Raw genomic sequence first — 22,570 nt, 5'->3', positions numbered from 1 at the left:
AAAACCTATTTTGAATAAATGTAAAAGTTCCATGAGTCAGAGACATCAACTGCAGACTGGCAGGTGCATGCGCTTCCCCTAATCTGGAGGTCTATCTACTTACCAGGACATCTGCTTTGCCGCTCAGTCCCTGCCCATAGTTATCAGTTGCGATGACTTGGAACTTGAAGTAGGACCTTCTCATGTTGTGAAAGAGCATAGCACTTTTGATGAGCCCTGTATAAGTTTCCACCACAAATCCTTCTTTTCCCTCTTTAATGGGTGGAATGATGAGTCGGTATGCCATGGCGCTGTAATTGCCAGTATCTTTGTCCGTAGCCTAGGAGGGAAACAACACAGGGTATAAATAAGCAGTAAAAAAACACCAGTATTCAAGGGCTCATTGCTTTTGTAAGACTGATGATCTTTTGTAAGAACACAATACAACCCTCCTCAAAGTCTCTTGTTCTGGATACCGTTCTATAGTTTAACAGGCTTTGTGTCCATAGGGATGAGTGGTTATTAGAATAATAACTACCCAACTGTGAATACAAAGGACACAGACTCTGTTATAACAGAGTCCAACCTGGTGAATTAAGTGTTTTGACTGGCATGTCTGATGGGTTCAACTCTGAGCTGTGATCCAAATTGGTTTAAGGATGGGACTGATTGTTTACCTAGCTATTGTCTTGTGTAAGAGGCATAGCATGTGATAGTCATTTTGATCTAACCTATTTCTGGAAGGAGAAACATAAAATAATCCACTGAAAGATCTCAAGTGATAGTAAAAGTTCAGAGCTTTTAAGCAATAAATCTATAGCTGTATATCCTAATTAGTTAATGCCATGTCATAATTACAGAAGGTTAGAATACTAATCCAGGCTCCTTTTTATTCATTCTATATCCTAATTAACCAGATTTTTTCCCAGTTGTAAGTACTTATAGTCTACATGTTAAGGTTTCTTAAAATTTAGAATTTAAAAAGGGCAATATTTGTTTAGAATGTTGTTGGTGGTGGGGTTTTCATTTTTGTTGCTCTTTTTGTTTTTTAAATGAAGCTATGAGTATAATTTATTAGTCTGTCTCCATGGCTTCAACATCAGAGACTTTTCAGAATGCCAGTCTGAGATTTATTTCATAGTGGAATATTTGGAAGAGAAATGATGGATATGAGAGTCTCAGTGAATTTATACAAGATTACATACACCTTATTCATGATACTAGATAGGAAAGTTTGATATTATTTTCATTGTTTGGTTATTCTTATTTTCACCAAAGATATTATTAAATATCATGAATTAAGCATTTTTTTAAAGATTTTATTTATTTATTTTAGAGAGAAAGAGAACATGAGTGATGTGAGGGGCAGAGGGAGAGGCAGACTCCCCCCTGAGGAGGGATCCCGACTCCAGACTTGATTCCTGGACTCCGAGATCATGACCTGAGCCTGAGCCATAGGTAGACACTACACTGACTGAGCCCCCTAGGCATGCCATATCAAGCATTTCTGATTTCCCATTATAATGCTAAGGATTCTATAAAACATCATCTTCTTTAATAAAAACTCTAAGAAATGTATTATTCCAATCACATAAATTAGTGCCATCCAACTGAACTTTCTGGGATAAAGGAAATGCTCTGTGTTCTGTCCAACACAGAAGCTACTAGCCAATACAGCTACTCAGAACTCGAAATGAGGGGAGTCAGTAATTAAAATCTGAATTCTAACTAAATTTCAATAGCCAACGGCTACATTTTAAGTGGTAAAGTTGGGATATAAATAATGATAATAGTAAATGACAGAAAATGTATATTAAGCTTTGCCATGAGCTCTACTCTCCAGCTTCAAATTCTATATACATGCCTAACCATGGAAAACATTTCAGGATAACTCTAACCACCTGGTAAACAAGGTAATTTAAAGTAAAAAAATAGATATTTCACTTTGGGATAAAACATTTCTGGAATTTTCTAAGAAGTCAAAAATCTCAGCTTTAGACGAGGATGAGCTCTAGCTACTAGCTCATCTCCATAGATGGTCTGTATGTTTCACAGAATGGCAGAGCTCAGTTTTGGCATTAGAGGGATAATAATTAGATTTTGATATTAGAGGGACAGTAATTAGATTTCAACATTAGATCACATTATCACTAAAAGGAGAAGAAGAACAAAGAAAAAATAGTTATCAAAGTGTTTCCTTTTACACTTTGAACTCAGGGTTTTTATTCATTTAATAAAGGACAGCATTAAAAAAAAGCACATTTCCAACTAAAATTAAAATCAGAGTTGAATCAAGTAATCAAAGACATTTCTTTCACATACTAGGAGGAAATTTGAGACTAATGCCAAAGGGGGTCAATGATTTGGCTGAATATATCGTCCTTTAACTTACAATTAGCATGGGTGTTTCTACTGAAATAATTTTTTTTTTACTGTTAATGAAATAATAGTGAGGTATAAGAAATGTGCACAAAAATGGACAAATCTTGAGTATACAGCTCAGTTAAATTTTTCAGACTATCCACATCCATGTGGCCCTGCATCAAGAAATAAAGCATTACCAACATCCCAGGATGTCCTCTATGTCTTTCAGCCATAGCCTCTCCCCAGGAAACCACTGCATTCATTTCTAAATAAATAAACTGGTTATGCCTACTTTTACTTTATTTTTTTAAAGATTTTATTTATTTATTTGACAGACAGAAATCATAAGCAGGCAGGGAGACAGGCAGAGAGAGAGAGAGAGGGAAGCAGGTTCCCTGCTGAGCAGAGAGCCCGATTTGGGGCTCGATCCCAGGACCCTGGGATCATGACCTGAGCTGAAAGCAGAGGATTTAACCCACTAAGCCACACAGGCACTTTACTTTAAAGACTTTATTTGTCAGAGACAGAGAGAGAGAGAACACAAGCAAATGGAGGGGCAGAAGGAAAGGGAGAAGCAGGCCTCCTCACTGAGCATGGAGCCCAGTCAATGCAAGACTGGGATCATGACCTGAGCCAAAGGCAGACGCTTAACTGAGTCACCCAGGCATTCCTAGTAATGCCTATTTTTAAACTTTATGTTGATGGGATCAGACCATATCTTCTCTTTTCTGTCTGAATTCTTTTACTCAATTATGTGTTATGGGATTCTAAATCTTTGTATTTTTAAAATTTTATAGGCATTTTAAATCATTTTATTTCATCTATCCTATAATACCATGAGACACTTACTCTTATTCTGTATTTTACCTGCAAAGAACCTGAGACTTAGCTCTCTCTATGCTTCAGGATTTGAATTCTGGTCATTCCAATTCTAGGATCTAAGTCCAACTGGACACATCATCCCCTCTCCCCACTCCCAAGTATTTACAACCAACATTCTGGCCTGTGATTTTCTTCCTTTTTTCTTTTTCTTTTTTTTTTTTTTAAGATTTTATCTAATTGTTTGACAGAGAGAAAAAGATCAAAATCAGGGGGAGGGGCAGAAGGAGAGGGAGAGCAGAGGGAGATGCAGACTCCCCAGTGAGTAGGAAGCCCACATTTGACTTGATCCCAGGACCTTAGGATCATGACCTGAGCCAAAGGCAGAGAGATGCTTAACTGACTGAGCCACACAGGTACCACCAGGCCTGTCTTTTTCAAAAAGTTTTTAAATTTTTATAATTTGAGTATAGTTGAGTATAGTTGATACACAATGTTATGTTAGTTTCAAGCATACAACATAGTGATTCAGTATCTCTGTACATCGTGATATGCTCTGTACAAGTGTACGGACCATCTTTCACCATATAGTTCCACTGCAGTATCACTCCTTATCCCCATGACTTCTTCATTCCCTAACTAGAACCTCTGGCCCCCACTACCCTTCACACATCTGCCCCACCTCCTCACCTGGGGCCCCTCTGGAAATCATCAGTTTGTTTTCTGTATTTATAGGTCTCATTCCGCTTTTTGCGTGTGTGTGTGTTTTTTTTTTTTTTTTTTTTTTAGGTTCTACATCTGAGTGAAATCATTTGGTATTTGTCTGTCTCAAACAAACTTTTGTATTTTAAAATAAACCCCTGTACCACAACACAATCACATTTAGAGAAGAATGACAGTTGTAATAAAATCACCGTGACTGCTTGGTATATTTATGTTTCTTTGCACAGTTCTTACTGATGAACTTCAGATTTCAATAAACAAGGAATTTTACTTTCTAACATCCCTAACTTACTAAATTAAGAGAACCACAAGGTAGCCATATTTTATATAATCTTAACAGGTTAAGGTGCATTTTAAAGCACACCTAGGCAGGAGGGAAGGAAGGTTTGAGAAACAGGTTGACTGAACTAAAGCCATTTTGGCTTTAGGCTGACCCTTAACCTAAAGTCAGGTCATATGTTTAAAAAAAAAAAAAAAAGGCAGGTGGTAAAAAGAATCAGAAGATCCAACTCATGGAAGATTACCAGATCCCACTCCCTCTGGCAGTAAAAGCCACAAAGGCTGGACATTCTTAAAATTATTCTTTGTGGGTAATTCCACAACCCCAATGATGAGGGAGCAGACTACTGGCTGAGAACAAAGCGCATGGGGACACCTGCAAACTCCCACCACCCCCACCACTCCAGGGTGGGAAATGTGTAATATTCTTCCAGGAAGCGCCCAACTATCTTTATGTTAATGCCTTGCTAGAGGGATTAAACAATCTTAACTTGACAATGGCAAGACCTCCAGTATTTTGTAGCTCCTCTTTAGTATAGGAATGGGCTTTGGAAAACCTCCCTTTTCCTTACCTCCCCCAGCTCCCAAGTATATAAATCAGCCATTCCTTACTCTTACAATGCAGCTCTTTCTGTCGAGAGATCCTGTCCCCATCCTTCAATAAAACCACCATTTTGAACCAAAGACGTCTCAAGCATTCTTACTTAGCCATTGGCTCCAGACCCCACCCCAATGAACCTCACTTGCCTTCCAAAGTCACATCACCAAGACAATGAGAAAATGAACTGTAACATAGTAGTAAAGTCCAAAGTTAAAGAGTAAGACCCTCCCTATAGGATTAGCTAATTAAAACAAACAAGCAAACAAAACTTATAAAACCCTTCATTAGGGGCAAACAGGGGTCCTCTTCCCCATCTGGAAGGAAATGATGTGAGAAACAAAGGCAGAAGAAAAATTGTTAAATTTCCTTACTACCTAGAGTCCATTGACAAGTCCTTGAAACAGGCAGAGCGACCTTCCTCTAGGGACTCAGCTGCCTTAATGTTAATACTTTGCTAAGGGCAAAAGGCAATCCTTGTGTGACCCCCCCCAACCCCACCCAACCCCTCCCAAGGATTTTTCATAGTACACTGGGTAACAAATGAGATACAGGGTCTTAAATAAATCATGTTTACTGGATATTTTCCCCCAAATATAAAATTGCTATCATATGTACATTTTCAATAATGATTCCACTCTGAATTTCTATTTCTTTGAATGGCCTTAATCCTCTTTGAATCTCAAAGATCTCATTTCAGAAAACAGGCACTGATGATGGTACCAGGATCACTGACATTCTTTCAAATCTACCCTCCTTCTCCCAAGTGCAGGTAGCTGAATATAGCAAGTCAAACACTGAATGATAAACATGCCAATAGACACTACACTTAGAAGCAACTTAAAAGATTTTCAAGTTCAATTTTGAATCTATTCAATTTTCAGCAAACACATGATTTAAGACAGAAACCTGTATAAAAGATGTGACTGATCAGTGCCTGGTATGAACATTAGAACTGTGCACTATGAACAACCAGATGTTCCTTTATGAAATTAATTAAAAGACATGATATATTTAAATATACACCAAAAATACTGATAACAAAATTAAGAACACAATTTTAAATCTGGTTACAGATGTGAAAAGTGAGTGTTTCAGCACAGACTGTACTGTAACTGCTTCCTACTTTTAATAATTTTAAATTCATTTTTTTGTGTTATGTTTTAGATACATACTCAAAAATTGGGTATGATTCAAAAAATATTTGTAATCACTCAGAATTTCAGCTTTCCTTATTTGTAAAATGAAAAAAAATATATTGCTCAACAGCATTATTTTCAAGAAAAAAATATATATACATATGTGAAATATGGCCAAGTATAACTATTATAATTTATAACCATAATATTCCAAAATTTTAATTTTTACATCTAATGATATTTACCAATAATATGCAATTTAAAACACAAAATTAATTTAAATTTATTACTCCAGGCACATTATCAAAAGATTGTAACTTCCTTTTTCTTTAAGATTTTATTTATTTGACAGAGAGAGAGAGCACAAGCAGGGGAGCAGCAAAAGGAGAGGGAGAAGCAGGATCCCCGCTGAGCAGTGAACCCAATGAGGGGTTTGATCCTGGGATTCAAGGATGACCTGAGCCAAAGGCAGACGCTTCACCCACTGAGCCATCCAACTGCCCCAAATTGTTAATTTCCTTAAAATAATCCATTAAACAGTTTTTTCAAGATGCATGTACTTTGCTCTCCTCTTTCTGTTTTCTTTTCCACTTCTCTTTATTGCTACCAGACCATCTGAGTCAAGCTTGTAAAACCTCTTCCCCAACTGAAATCCATGCATTTATATGCAGTACATGCTCTATACTCCCTTGTTGCTGAATGTAATGAAGCTTCTCCTATTTTGACATTCTCCTCCTCTGTGAATTTCAGTGTTCCCGGAGATGACACAATCAACAACCCACATTCAAATTTTTAGGCCTGAAAACTGCCATTGATCTTTGACCTGCCTCACCACATCGATTTTATCCCATAACCACATGCTCATCTTCTGACTTACGGAGATACTTCCTCTAAGGAAACGCTCCATCTCTGGAAGTGTAAACTTCTAATGTATACATTTCCGACTGCAAGGTCCCATCACTTTCTTATTCAGTGAAAATCTCTTTGGTACCAGGGAATTTTCAGTCCTCTCTGAAATGCCCTCTCTGTTCTCATTACTTCGGAGCTATGCCCTTTCTATCCTCATCATGGATGTCACAGTGGTCACACTGCTCTCATTGCTTTGTCCTTCCACAATACCTGGAACTTTCTCCTCTAGAGCCAACGTAACTGTCAACTGGGGACTGGGGAATAATGAAGGAGAGAGTCTGGTGCCTCACACAGTACATCAGGTCATCTTTCCTGCTGAATACGTTTTATTGTTATTAAATTTTATAAGTCAAGGAATGAAGACACAGAGAGATTAGTCACTTTCTCATCCTCACAAAGATTGCTGATAGCACAGGTGGGGAGGTCTTTCTCTGAAACCTATACTGAAACTGTTATATTCAATATGTCACACTAAGTACCAGGACTGGGACTCCAGGGAACATAACAGTAAGAGCCGTAAAAAGATCCCAAGAACTCCTCCAAGACAAGTCATGAAGATGGAGAGAAAATAATAAATATGCAAACCAAAAACCAAGTGATGGCAGAAATACAAACCTTCATGCTGATGGTAGCTCCACTTAGAGGGCATTTTGCTGATCTAGGTGAAACTCAAGAGTCTATCCATGAGGTTGTGAATGGCTCAGAGAATGGGAATCAAGACCCAAGCCCCACTTGTGGAAATGAGTCTAGTAAGATTACCCTTCCCAGAATACTCACTTCTCATTTTAAGAGCAGTTGGGAAATTCATCTCTCCTTTCCAGCCACCATTGCTACCACCACCCTAGAACTACAAACCAAACCACTGGCTTCACCTTTAATGCTGAGTGCAATGAGGGGAAAATTTCCTTGGGAATTAGTCCAACCAACACAAGCCCTCATCATAGTCTGCAGTCTTCATTCACACACTATCAATTGCTCAGTTCTAGGAGAAATCATAATAATTTGAATTTATGACTTTGTAAATCCAGTGGTCCTAAATTCTACTGAATGAACAGAAAAACCACAGCTGAGAATTTGAGAAAAGTGATCTTTAACTGCTAATAGCCTAGCTTCCTCACAGAAGTAGGTGCTTTTTCAAAACAGTCCCCTCTAACCTATACCTCAAATAATTCTAACAATTAAGTTCCAAGAAAACTAAACAGAGTAAAAATAATCCTCAAAATGAACAAGCAACAGAATGTTATAAGAACTTGTTGAAAAAAAAGCAGTCATACCCACAAATGGAATTAGAAGGTACAGAGAATAAAGCAAAGATGTTCAATGTTTCAGTAAATAGAGTCTTAAAGAAAAAAGAATGAGAATAGAATATAAATAAAAAGAAACTTTTAGAAATGATGAAATAATAATTGAAATGAAAAACCCAGAGATGAAGCAACTTAGGCATCGCTGATGAGAGAATTAGTGAACTGAATGACAGGGACAGAAAAATGTGATGCAGAATGCCCTACAAAGCGACAAAGACCAAAAATCTAAAAGCAAGTGTGAGACAAAGCATTGAGAGCCATCAAATTTAGGAAACATCTAATCAAAGAGTCAAGAAGAGAGGATAGATAAAGGACTGATAAAGACAGCTATCAACAGATATAAGAAGCCCAATAACTTACCAACAGAATAAATACAAAGTGATCTACCCAGAACATGCAACACCCCACCCCCAACAGAAAGGGGAGTCATAGGAGGTCTTAGCACACTCAGAGAGTGACACAGAAAGGCGCCATGGAAAGTTCTGAATTGTGTACCTTAAGTGAAGGGCGAGTGATTCCAGGGGAAGACCTAAGATTTAGGAAAATGTGAAAAAGCAAAGAAAGGATTAGGTGGCTGAATATCTCTATAATACAATAATTGTTTTGTTGTGTGTGGCCAAAAAAAAAAAAAAAAAAAAGTAAAATATCCAAAAGAAATAATATATAAAATTCAATGGGGGGATTTAATTTAAATGTCCTAAGATTCTAAATAATATTTAGGATGGAAGGTATATTGGTATTTTAAAGTACATGTATTTTAAAGTTTCTAAGGTAACCCTTATTAAATAAAGTAGAGTACATAACTTTACAAATACACAAAGGATACATGCATGGGGCAAGGAAAAATTATCCATCCAAAAGAAAACAAAAAGGAGAGAAAAAATATAGAAAACTGAGAAAAACTAAACAGGATAAGGGAAAGCCAAAACAAAATGATAGAAGGTAAAATCTATTATATCCTCAATTAGAACATATGTAATTCAATCTTCTACTTAAAAGACCAGGTTAATCACACTGGAAAGAATATACTCTACTCCAATGTACAATATATCATCCCTAAAAGAAGAAAGTGATTGGAAACATAAGTCAACATTCATTTATATTTTAATGTAGAACATATTTAATTTCATATGGAAATTTACCTTTCTGGATTTTGGGGAGAAGTGAAGAAAGAACTGGTATTTTAAAATTAGCTAACAATCTTAGAAGTCAGTCTTGATGCACTCTGTGAAACTAGGAATGTGTTTGAAAGGAAATTATTTGCCAAAGATTTCACTAATGAGCTTAGGTGTAAATAAAGCAAAACAGCTAAGCAGTTTTTTTTTAAATAAATAAACTATTATGAATATTTCCTAAAAATGGGGGAAGTTCCTAATGATATTCTAAAAAAGGGAAAAATAAGTAAAATTTACAACTTAATTGCATCATTTTTAGGTAGAAATAAGGTAACATCTAAACAAACTTGGTTAAACTAACACCTAAAAATGAAAACTGGCTCATCAAGAAAACTGTAACTGAATCAAATTTGCTAAAGAATCAATGTCACTTTACTATTTTCATCAGCTTCTTTAAAATAAAAAATGTACCCTGGGCTCCGGGTGGTCATTATTATCTGGAAGAGGGAACCCTTGAAGATTTGATTTGTAGACTTCAGGGAGTTTCTGTTAGTGAGCAAAATCTGGGAAGTTATGTCTAGAGTTGTTTTAAAAGAATGAAAATCAGAAATGAATATTGTAATTATACCTGCTGTAATTATATTTCTAAATGAAAGCTAAGACACGGGAAACCACTCATGCATTTCTAAGACCTCATCTGGAAATCTTAATGCACACAGGTGCCCAATATTAAGAGAAAATCACCAAATAATTGCCTTTATCATACAGGGGTGTAGGTGAGCCCATTAATTTTGTAGCAGCCTAAGTAACTGTTCCCCTCTGTTGCCTAAATGAATACTATGAATACAGAAATATTAGTGGAATAATTAGCGATGTCCTAAGAACTTCCAAAGCCCATTAAAGTCCAATAATGCTAACTTTTAACTTCAACTTTTCAATTAGATCCCATTTTAACATTTAACAGCGCCAAAGGCTCACTTTTCCTGAAATAGGTGGAGGTATTTTTATAATGTCAAGGTAAAAATACTCAAATCCTACATTTTCATCTACTAAGGTCGATATGTCAAGCTGTATTTGCAGGGGGCAAAAAGAACATCTGCTGTAGATCTCTTCAACTTCTTAAACTTGACTCTTGTATTTGTAGGAACTACAAAGAAACCTTCATTTTAAAGCACTTAAAAACAATACATTTGTCCAACATATGATAAAATATGAATGAGAAAATGAAAATGTCAGGTAGACTGGTATATTTAAAAGGCTATTCAAGATCTATGCAAAAGGAAAAAGAAATCCTATAAAAAAAAAAAAGAGGAGAGACATTTTAAATAAATAAGAAAGCTTAGTGTTTCATTTACCAGGATGTCAAAAAAGTGATCACAGTCCAACAATTCAGAATTTCAATATGCGCACTGTTTATATAGTTAAGTAAAAGTCTAACTTAATTCAGAGGTATTCTAATGAGTAAAATACAGTTTATTGCAGAAATGATGATTTAATAATGGTATGCTGACAAGTGCAACACTGTTTGAATTACAAAGACCTTTCCAGGAGTTTTACTTTTGTTTTATTATAGTTAGAATTTGGCAAGGTTTACTCTTAAAGAGTGGTGCCAAATATCATGAGATAATACTCATTTGAAAAATTAAAGAAAGAAACCAAAGAAGAGGAAACTCTTCCTTTTATCATTTTTACAGTTATATACTGAAATATGTTTTATTACGGAAGGCATGAGATTCAAACATTGGAAAGACTTACATTTATGTGATAAACTCAACATTTTTTTAAGTGCTATTTTCCTTTCCTTGTAAATTCTCTGGAAAATAAATATTACCTAAAAAAAATTGCTTTGTTCTTTTCCTCACTATTGCTACTATCATGACTGACCATATATCCCTCAATGATGCTTTGGAATGAACTCTGAAACATCAGCTCTATCTTTTAATACATGTAGAAAAGCAAGAAATTGTACTTCCTTCAACAGAAGCCGTAAGAACCAAAAACATCTAAATCTGAGCCTTCTTTTTGAGAGAGGAAAACTGCCTTTAATGTTGCTTCTGAATCCCAAAATGTTCAGGATTTTTAGGGAACACTAACTTATTATTGAAATGTTTAAGAAATCTGTGCCTTTGCAGTAATTCTGTTCTTATGAATAAAATCCGTCAGCATCCAAAACAAATTAAATGATACACTCATTATTTCTACCCGGTGTTCTTCTTCAATTACATTAAATCCAGTCAATCCAAACCAAATACTTCTCAGTCTTCCCCCCACCCCACTCTAGTCCCTCTCCAGGCTACCACGCTTGTCCCTCTGGCTCTAGTTCCCCTGCCCCGCACACTCCATGCCCCCCTACACAGGACCTGAGCCAAGTATCTCAGCATCCCTCATCTCCACACCAGCCTCCCGAATTCCAGTCTGTCATCAAGCCTTCCTTCCATGTTGGACGTGGGTAATACTCCTCAGCTCAGAGACTATCTATCTAGCAGATGCTGCCCAACGCAGGCTCTGTGTCTCATTTTTCACTCCAGCAACAGCTAAAAGCGAACAAGAACCCCCAAGTGCCAGAGGGACATTCACACAAGTCCATGAAATATTCATTCTGATTCTAGTTTTCCATTCCAACTTCTTAACCTACATTTAACTCTACTTATATTCTCCCCAAACCACATTACCTAGCATCTTTCCTGAATGATCTATGTTGTTTTAGGATTCCAATCCTTTGCTTACACAGTTTCTTCTAATTTAAAAAGTATCTTGTGTGCTAGGCCAGATGATGTTCCCTCCTGGACTGTATTTGGGGGCACATGCACACATGCACACAGAATATAAATAGTATTGAGCAACACAGTCAACCCTCAGCTTAAATGACTAGTTTCTTGAAGGCAGTCCTGACTTCCCTAGGTGCAATGTTATTCCCACCTGTGTGATCCTGGTACTGTATCTTATGTATTTTTTACTATATCATTTACCTTGGCATATTATAATATGTATGTGTCTCCATTACATATAGAAGTTGTTTCTTAATTTTCATATTCTTATATATATATTGTGTCTGTTGGTTTCCAGATTGATTACTCAAATCTACTTAAAAATGAGAATTAAAATTTAAACTAGGATATATAACATGACTTAAAAAAATGCTCTTGAGTACAAACATATTTTTAAGCTTACTTTTGTTCCCATCACTAGAATAGTTAAGACAGGGTATCCTTCATGTGTTGAATAATTTGGACCACCTTGCTTCATACAAAGATTTATGTATCTTTTCATGTAAACATCCTCATATGTATTTTTATAATTTTAAAACAGAGTTAATGTTAAAAGAAAAAATAATGGCATTTTCATTACTGCAGAAAGGTTTAGAATATGAATAATGTATAAGAAGCCTACTTATTCTTCAATTATTAAGTTTAAGAGAAAATCAGGGGGACTGGATAGCAGGACATTTGCAAATTAAATCCAAATGTTGAATCCTCTTTGCATTCTCTCTGATGATGTTTGATTGCCCATCTCAGAAGAAAACAACAGGCACAAACAAAAACCTTTACTACAAAAAGACAAGCCTTTATCACCACTTTTTAAAAGAGTATGTCAAAGGAAAATAGAATTCAATTTATAAACTTTTTACTTTGGAAAATAAATGGAGAACTTTCAAAAATATATTGAATATGAAGTACTAGGAGGGAACTAATGATTAGTAAAAGAAAAGCCTTAAGGACCATTAAAGTGACACTAATTATAAAGAAGTCTGTATTTACAGATTGTAATGGTGCTATTTACACACGGGACAATAAAATGTGTCTCTTTGAATATATATGAATTGCAACATTTTAATATAAACCACACAACACATTCAACAAAAAAAGTTGCTCTCTGCAATGTCCCTCACTTAAATTGGAGGTATTTTAGAAACATTCCTTCTTTCTATATATATGCATATATATACAATATACATATACGTGTAAATACATATATACACATGTGCTTATTTTTTCATTTTGTAACAGTATTTTATGTTGTACACCTAACAAGTTAGCTAAGAAGAAACAGCTGTAACAAACTAAAATTCCTGTTACTATTATTTTTTGTTGGATTAAATTCTCAAAAGAATTGTCCCCAAAACAATATGCTATAAAGTGGAGTGGCCAACATTACAATTCAGTCTTAAGATAATATGATAAAATATTAGCATTGCCAATTGCTGATTTTTAGAAATATTTTTATTTTTCTATTTTATTTTTAATTTATTCTTAATTTTATTTATTTATTTCTCAGAGAGAGAGAGCACAAGCAGGGGGAGCAGCAGGCAGAGGGAGAAGCAGACTCCCTGCTAAGCAGGGAGCCCAATGTGGGCTTGATCCCAGGAGCCCAGGATTGTGACCTGATGAAAAGTCAGAGGCTTAACCAACTGAGCCATCCAGGCATCCCCAATATTTTTATATTTTGAGAGGCACAGATGGGGCTGTAATAATTTATGAATCCGTTTTTGCGAAATTGCTTACATACTTTTATCACTATTTTTTTCCCATTAAAAAGATACCTAAATCATTCTTTATTAATTCCTAAATCATTTCCATCTAACTATTCCTGCCCTGTGTTATTTATAAAGATGAAAAGTTATAGCAACCTAAGTGGCCAACCGTTTTTTATAATGTGTCTGATATATAAACTATTTGACTACTTCTTGCTTATTACAGAAACATCAGGAAATAAATATTGGCAGAGAAATATTATAAAACCAATAATGGTATCAATTTATAGCTATTATTCATGTTTACATAGGACCTTTTATATTTACTATATATACATATATACATATCTTTTTTATTCTGTAACCAGGATCATAAAATCTCTATGACTTTATAACCTATTATTATTAATCATCAACTAGTCATATAAAATTTTGTTTATTTCAACAAAATGTATATTATAATAGTAAGACTAGGGTTTAAAAATTATAATAAACAAGTAATACCAATTTAAAAAACAGACATTTTTAAAGGATAGACAAAATTTATAAATTGTTGTAAAACCAGCCCACGATACACCAGCATTATCAAGGCTCTAAAGATAGTTACTAGATTCTATACCTTGGCTATTATAAATAATGTTTCAATAAACAAAATGTGCCTGTGTTTTTTTGAATTAGTGCTTTTGTTTTCTTTGTGTAAATATCCAGTTGTTAGGGTAGTTCTATTTTTCATTTTTAATAATTCTTTTTTTTTAAAAGTGTAGTTCTATTTTTATTTTTTAAGGGGCCTTCATATGTTTTCCAGAATAGCTGTACCAGTTTGCATTCCCACCAATAGTGCATGAGGGTTGCTTTTTCTCTGCATTGTCACCAACACTTGTCATTTCTTGTCTTTTTTATTTTAGCCATCCTGGTGTGAGCTGGTTATCTCATTGTGGTTTTGATTTGCATTTCCCTGATGATGAGTGATGTCTAGCATCTTTTCATGAATCTGTTGACCACCCATCTATATGTTGATAGACAAATGGATAAGGAAGATGTGATATCTGAGAGGGTGGGTGTGGGTGTGCTCTGCCTGTGGGAGATTGCACTGTTCAGAGGAATTTGCATAGGGGGAGTCTGTATGTCCTGGACCACCCAGTGGGGAGCAGACTGAGGCTCCTCTCTGAGGTGGAGGGCTGGGTTCAGTTTGCTTTCCGCTAAACCTCAGAAAAGCTGCAAAAAGCCGCCAAAGAACAAAAACCTCCAGAGTCCAAAAGCCTGAAAAACTGGTTTCCAAGGTGCCTGGGTGGCTCAGTGAGTTAAGCCTCTGCCTTTGGCTCAGGTCATGATCTCAGGGTCATTGGGCTCTCTGCTCAGTGGGGAGCCTGCTTCCCCCTCTCTCTCTGCCTGACTCCACCTACTTGTGATCTCTGTCTGTTGAATAAATAAAAAAAGAATCTTAAAAAAACAAAACAAAACAAAAAACCCCACAACCATTTCCACAGAACCCAGCCCCTTGATAGAGGGCAGGATGACTGAACCCAAGATCGACTGACTGAAAAACAACAGGGCAGGCCCCTCCTCCAAAAGACAAGCCAAACAAACAAGAGGCAAGCACCACAGGGTGAAACCCCAACATCAATGAAAACAACATATTAAGCTCCCGGTATTGCCCCAAATTTCATAGATAAAGCTTTTCTTCTTTTTTTAAAATTTGTTTTCACGATTCTTGTTCTTTTTTTTTTTTTGACCTAACTACCATTACAAATAGATATATATTTTTTAAAGATTTTATTTATTTATCTGACAGAGAGAGTATAACAAGTAGGCAGAGAGGCAGGCAGAGAAAGTGGGGGAAGCAGGCTCCTAGCTGAGCAGAGACCTGATGTTGGGCTTGATCCCAGGACCCTGAGATCATGACCTGAGCCAAAGGCAGAGGCTTAACCTACTGAGCCACCCAGGTGCCCCAAACTAGGTATTTAATACAACATATTCTATAGTAACTTTTAAAATTGAACTTTTTTCATACATATACCTTTGTTTCTTTTTTTTTTTTTAAGTATATATAGACATAAGCTTCAAAGTAGTCCTTTTCCCCTGTTCAATACTACCCATATATATAAACCAGTTTTAATCTCCCTGTATCTCTGGAAAGTTGAGTCCTTTAACAAAGATATCATGATACACCCAGGAAGAACCAAAATAACCTTCCTCGCCCACATCGAGGATTTATAACCACACACCCATCGTATTCTTCTGTCAGTGTTTCTGTTTATTTTTTTTTTTTTTCTGGTACTATATAAATCTTCTTTTGGGGGTTCATTTTCTTTTTCTTTTTTTTTCTTTTACTTTTGTCAGTATTTTTGTTTGTTCGTTTTTGTTTTTGTACCTTATAAATCTCACTTTAGGGGCTCATTTTAGCTCGGTTTTTTCTTTCATTTATCTCTTTCTTTTTTCTATTTGATGGTGGCTTCTGATTGCTCTGAAACTTTCCAGGGTGCACCTTGCTTGAACTGTGGTTGATATATTCAGCTACACATCCCCTCAACCCCCTCTCACCAAAATGACCAGGAGGAGGAACACTCAAAAGAGGAAAAATTCAGAGACTGTGACCTCTGTCACAGAACTATTGGATATGGACATAAATAATATGTTGGAGAAGACCATTAGTGACAACACAGAATCTCTAAGGGCAGAAGTGAGAGCTGACCTGGCAGAAGTCAGGTCAATGCCATCAATGAGATCCAATCTAATCTAAATACTCTAACAGCCAGGGTAACCAAGGCGGAAGAGTGAATAAGTGATAAACTGGTAGAAAAAGAATGATCAGGAGGAGACCTGGAACAAATAGCTTAGAAGCCACAAAACAGAATTAGGGAAATAAACGACACCATGAAATTTTCCAGTGTCAGAATTATTGCGATCCCTGAGGGGGTAGAGAAAGAGAGAGGTCTAGAAGATATAGGTGAATAAATCCTAGATGAAAATTTCCCTCATCTGGGGAATAAAACAAGTGTTTGTGTCCAAGAGGTAGAGAGGATTACCACCCCTCCCCAGGTCAACGAGAGTAAAAAGACCACCAGGCACATGGGTGTGAAATTCATGAGTCATAAATTCAGAAATGGTATCTTAAGGGCAGCTGGGGGATGAGATTCCTTACGTACAGAGGGAGGACCATCAGAATAATGTCAGACCTTTCTACAGAAACTTGGCAAGCCAGAAAGGGCTAGCAAGACATCTAAATGAGAAGAACATGCAGCCAAGAATACTTTATCCAGCAAGGCTGACATTCAGAATGGAGAGATAAAGAGCTTCCAAGACTGGCAAGGTTTAAAAAATTATGTGGTCACCAAACTGGCACTACAAGAATTATTAGGGGGGGGGTTCTATTAAAGAAGAAAGAACCCAAGAGTGACATAGAACAGAAAGTTACAGAGACAATCTATAGAAAAAAGGACGTCACAGGCAACAGGATAACAATAAAAAGTTATCTCTCAATAATCACTGTCAAAATGAATGGCCTTAATGTTCCCATAAAATGACTCAGGGTTGCAGACTGGATAAAAATGACAGGACCTGTTCATATGATGTTTACAAGAGACCCATTTGGAACCTAAAGATACATCCAGACTGGGGCGCCTGGGTGCCGCAGTTGTTAAGTGTTTGCCTTCAGCTCAGGTCATGATCTCAGGTTCCTGGGATTGAGCCCTACATCAGCCTGCCTGCTCAGCAGGAAGCCTGCTTCTCCCTCTCCTTTTGCCCCTGCTTATGTTCCCTCTCTCTCTGTGTCTCTGTCAAATAAATAAATAAAATCTTTTTATTTATGTGTTTATTTTAAATTTTTAAAAGATTTTATTTCTTTATTTGAGAGAGAGAGCATGAGAAGGGGGAGGGTCAGAGGGAGTAGCAGACTCCCTACCTAACAGGCAGCCTACTTCGGGACTCGATCCTGGGACTCCAGGATCATGACCTGAGCTGAAGGCAGTCATTTAACCAACTGAGCCACCCAGGTGCCCCTGTAAATAAATAATATCTTAAAAAAAAATTAAAAAGATACATCTAGACTGAAAGTGAAGGGATGGAGAAACATCTTTCATGCTAACAGGCCTCAAAAGAAAGCTAGGGTAGCGATTCTCATACCAGATAAATTAGATTTTAAACTAAAGACTATAGTCAGAGATAAAGAAGGGCACTACATCATTCTCAAAGTGTCTATCCACCAAGAAGATCTAACAATTGTAAATATTTAAGCCCCCAGTATGGGAGGAGACACCTACAAAAGCCAACTGTTAATCAAAATAAAGAGTCATAATGATAAGAATACATTAATTGTAGGGGATCTTAACACACCACTCTTGGTAATAAACAGATCATCTAAGCAGAAATCAACAAAGAAACAAGAACTCTGATGACACATTGGACCAGATGGACTTCTTAGATATATATAGTACATTCCACCCTAAAACAGCAGAATACTCATTCTTCTGGAGCACACATGGAACTTTCTCCAGAATAGACCATAAACTGGGGCACAAATCAGAAATCAACTGATACCAAAAGATTATCCTCTGCATATTCTCAGACCACAATGCTTTCAAACTGGAACTCAATCACAAGAAAAAGTTTGGAAGGAATTAAGACACTTGGAAGCTAAAGACTACCCTGTTTAAGAATGTTTGGATCAATCAGAAAATCAAAGAAGAACTTAAACAATTCACAGGAACCAATGAGAATGAAGACACATTGGTCCAAAACCTATGGGATATGGCATAAAAGTGGTCTTAAGGGGTAAGTACATAGCCATCCAAGGCTCCCTCAAAAATCTGAAAAATCCAGAATACACCAGCTCTCCTTCACCTTAAAGAACTGGAAAATCAACAACAAATTAAGCCAATCCCACACACAAGAAGGGAAATAATCAAGATTAGAGCAGAGGTCAATGAGATAGAAGCTAGAAATACAGTAGAACACATGAATGAAACTGGAAGCTGGTTCTTTGAAAGAATTAAAGAGATCAATAAACCACTGGCCAAACTAATCCAAAAATTATGAATGAAAGGGGAGAGATCACGACTAGCACCAAGGAAAGAGAAGCAATCATCAGAATTATTATCAATAGCTATATGCTAATAAGATAAGCAACCTATAAGAAATGGATGCATTCCTGGAAACCTATAAACTTCCAAACTGAATCAGGAAGAAATTGACATCCAAATAGACCAATATCCAGTAACAAGATTGAAGCTTGAGCAAAAACCTCCCCAAAAACAAGAGCCCAGGCCCTGATGGAGTCCCTGGAGAATTCTACCAAACATTCAAAGAAGAAATAATACCTATTCTCCTGAAGCTGTTTCAAAAAATAGAAACAGAAGGAAAACTCCCAGACTTTTTCTATGAAGTCAGCATTACTTTGCTCCCCAAACCAGGCAAAGACCTCATCAAACAGGAGAATTTCAGACCAATATCCCTGATGAGTATGGATGCCAGGATTCTCAACAAGATCCTAGCTAATAGGATCCAACAGTACATTAAAAAGATTATCCACCATGACCAAGTGGGATTTACTCCTGGGATACAAGGGTGGTTTAACATTTACAAATCAATCAATGTGACAGAACAAATCAATAAGAGAAGACAGAAGAACCACATGGTCATCTCAATTGATGCACAACAAGCATTTGACAACATACAGTATCCATTCCCGATTAAAACATTTCAAAGTATAGGGATAGAGGTAACACTCCTCAATTTCATAGCATCCATGTATGAAAAACCCACAGCGAATAGCATTCTCAACTGGGAAATCTGACAGTCTTTCCTTTGAGATCAGGAACACAACAAGGATGCCCACTCTCACCAATGTTGTTCAACATAGTACTAGAAATCTTGGCAACAGCAATCAGACAACAAAAAGAAATAAAAGGTATTCAAGTTGGCAAGGAAGAAGTTAAACTCTCTCTCTTCACAGATGACATGATACTCTATATGGAAAACCCAAAAGTTCCTACCTCCAAACTACTAGAACTCATACAGCAATTCAGTAATGTGGCAGGATACAAAAATCAATGTGCAGAAATCAGTTCCTTTCTTATAGATGATCAAGGAAAATAGAAATTAGAGAATCGATTCCATATACTATAGCACCAACAACCTACGATACCTGGGAATAAACCTAACCAAAGAGGTAAAGGACCTATACTCGAGGAATTATAGAACACTCATGAAAGAAACTGAAGACACAAAGAGATGGAAAAACATTCCATGCTCACGGATCAGAAGAATAAGTATTGTTAAAATGTCTATACTGCCTAGAGCAATCTATACTTTCAATGCCACCCGGATCAAAATTCCACTGGCATTTTTCAAAGAGCTGGAACAAACAATCCTGAGGTTTGTATGGAACCAGAAAAGACCCTGAATTGCCAAAGAAATGTTGAGAAAGAAAAAAAGCTGGGGGCATCACGTTGCCTGATTTCAAGCTTTATCACAATGCTGTGATCACCAAGATAACACGGTATTGGCACAACTAAAAGAGACACATGAGACCAATGGAACAGAATAGAGAGTCCAGATATGGACCCACAACTCTATGGTCAAATCTTTGACAAAGCAGGAAAAAATATACGGTGGAAAAGACACTCTTCAATAAATGGTGCTGGGAAAATTGGACAGCTATGTTCAGAAGCAAGAAACTCGACCATTCTCTTACACCACACGCAAAGATAAATGGATGAAAGACCTCAATGTGAGACAGGAATCCATCAAAATCCTAGAGGAGAATATAAGCAGTAACCTCTTCGACACTGGCCACATCAACTTCTTTCAAGTCATGTCTCCAAAGGTGAAGGAAACAAAAGCAAAAATGAACTTTTGGGACTTTATCAAAATCAAAAGTTACTGCACAGCAAAGGAAGCAATCAACAAAACAAAGAGGCAACCCACAGAATGGGAGAAGATATTAACAAATGACACTAAGGAAAAAGGCTGATATCCAAGATCTATAAAGAACCCCTCAAACATAACAGCCAAGAAACAGATAATCACATCAAAAAAATGGGCAGAAGACATGAATAGACACTTCTCCAAAGAAGACATACAAATGGCTAGCAGACATGTAAAAATGTTCATCATCATTAGCCATCACAGACATTCAAATCAAAACCACAATGAGATACTACTTTACACCAATTATAATGGCAAAGATTAACAAAACAGCAAACAACAATTGTTGGAGAGGACGAGGAGAAAGGGGAACTCTCTTACACTGTTGGTGGGATTCCAAGTTGGTGAAGCTACTTTGGAAAACAGTGTGGAGATGCCTCAAAAAATTAAAAACAAAGCTACCCTATCACCCTGCAATTGCACTACTGGGTATCTACCCCAAAGCTACAGATGTAGTGAATAGAAAGGCCATATGTTCCCCAATGTTCATAGTAGCAATGATCACAACTGCCAAACTGTGTAAAGAGCCAAGATGCCTTTCAACAGATGAATGAATAAAGAAGATTTGGTCCATATATATAATGGAATATTACTCATCCATCAGAAAAGATGAACACTAAACTTTTGTATCAACATGGACAGGACTGGAGATTATGCTAAGTGAAATAAGTCAAGCAGAGAAAGTAAATTATCATGTGGTTTCACTTAATTGTGGAGGCTAAGGAATAACATGGAGGACCTTATGAGAAGGAAAGGAAAAGTGAGTTGGGGGAAATCAGAGCAGGAGATGAACCATGAGACACTGTGGACTCTGAGAAACAAACTGAGGGTTTTGGAGGGGAGCAGGGTCGGGGGGTTGGGTGAACCTGGTGGTGGGTATTATGGAGGCTACATATTGCATGGAGCACTGGGTGTGCTGCATAAACAATGAATTCTGAACACTTCAAAAAATAAAATAGGGCGCCTGGGTGGCTCAGTGGGTTGGGCCGCTGCCTTCGGCTCGGGTCATGATCTCGGGGTCCTGGGATCGAGTCCCGCATCGGGCTCTCTGCTCAGCAGGAGCCTGCTTCCTCCTCTCTCTCTCTCCCTGCCTGCCTCTCTGCCTACTCGTGATCTCTCTCTGTCAAATAAATAAATAAAATCTTTAAAAAAAAAAAAAATAAAATAAAATAAAATAAAATAAAATAAAAAATTTAAAAAGGAACATAATATGCACATATATAAAATATATAATTATAACTATATATAATAATAAATTTAAAAAATATATATTTTACACACACATACACACATGGATTATTACACAGTCTTAAAAAGGGGTGAGATTTTGGCATTTGCAATTGCATGGATGGATGGACCTGAGGTGTTATGCTAAGTGAAGTCAAACTGAAAAAGACAAACACCATGTAATTTCACTTGTATCTGGAATCTAAAAAACAACAGAAATGAGTAATGAACAAATAAAAAATAGAACTGGATCCATAAATACAGAGAACAAACTGATTGTTGCCAGAGGGAAGGGAGGATGAGACACAGGCTTCCAGTTATGGAAAGAGTAAGTCATGGGCATACGGTCAATGGCACTGTCAAGACATTGTGAGGTGACAGATGGGAGCTACAGGTGTGGTGAGCACAGGGCAAAATACAGAGAAATGGATCACTATGCTGCACACCTGAAACTAATGTAAGGCTGTGTGTCAACTCTACACAAAGTTAAGAAAATCAAAGACTGTTACTAGATAACATTTATATTTGATAAGATTGCTGGTTTTTCTTTGTTTTGTCTAAGCCATAGCATTGGCCAATCTGTTTTTAGCCTAAATGCCTTTGGCCAGCCTGCTATAATCCAAACAGTTCTTCCCCCAATTAAGAACTATCATTGACAATGATTGGGACTACAGGCTGAGCATCAGCACTGGAAAAGCAAAATGAATAAAAGATTATAT

The 22,570-nt window shown here is 36.7% G+C and overlaps 1 protein-coding gene across 1 annotated transcript in view; it reads right to left on the bottom strand.

Annotated features, from left to right (window-relative positions):
• PCDH15 (protocadherin related 15) overlaps positions 1-22,570 on the bottom strand; it is a 731,887-nt gene that overhangs the window by 70,770 nt on the left and 638,547 nt on the right. Inside the window, exon 27 of the mRNA XM_045081472.1 lies at positions 104-319. Within this exon, the coding sequence (XP_044937407.1) occupies positions 104-319 (216 nt within the window). The remainder of the gene's footprint in view (positions 1-103; positions 320-22,570) is intronic.

The sequence above is a fragment of the Mustela putorius genome, unplaced genomic scaffold (assembly GCF_011764305.1).
Source record: "Mustela putorius furo isolate JIRA1106 unplaced genomic scaffold, ASM1176430v1.1 tig00000577_pilon_pilon_pilon, whole genome shotgun sequence".
Taxonomy (NCBI): Eukaryota; Metazoa; Chordata; class Mammalia; order Carnivora; family Mustelidae; genus Mustela; species Mustela putorius.
The sequence above is the reverse complement of the archived record's forward strand: the minus strand, read 5'-3'. Positions and strand labels throughout refer to the sequence as shown.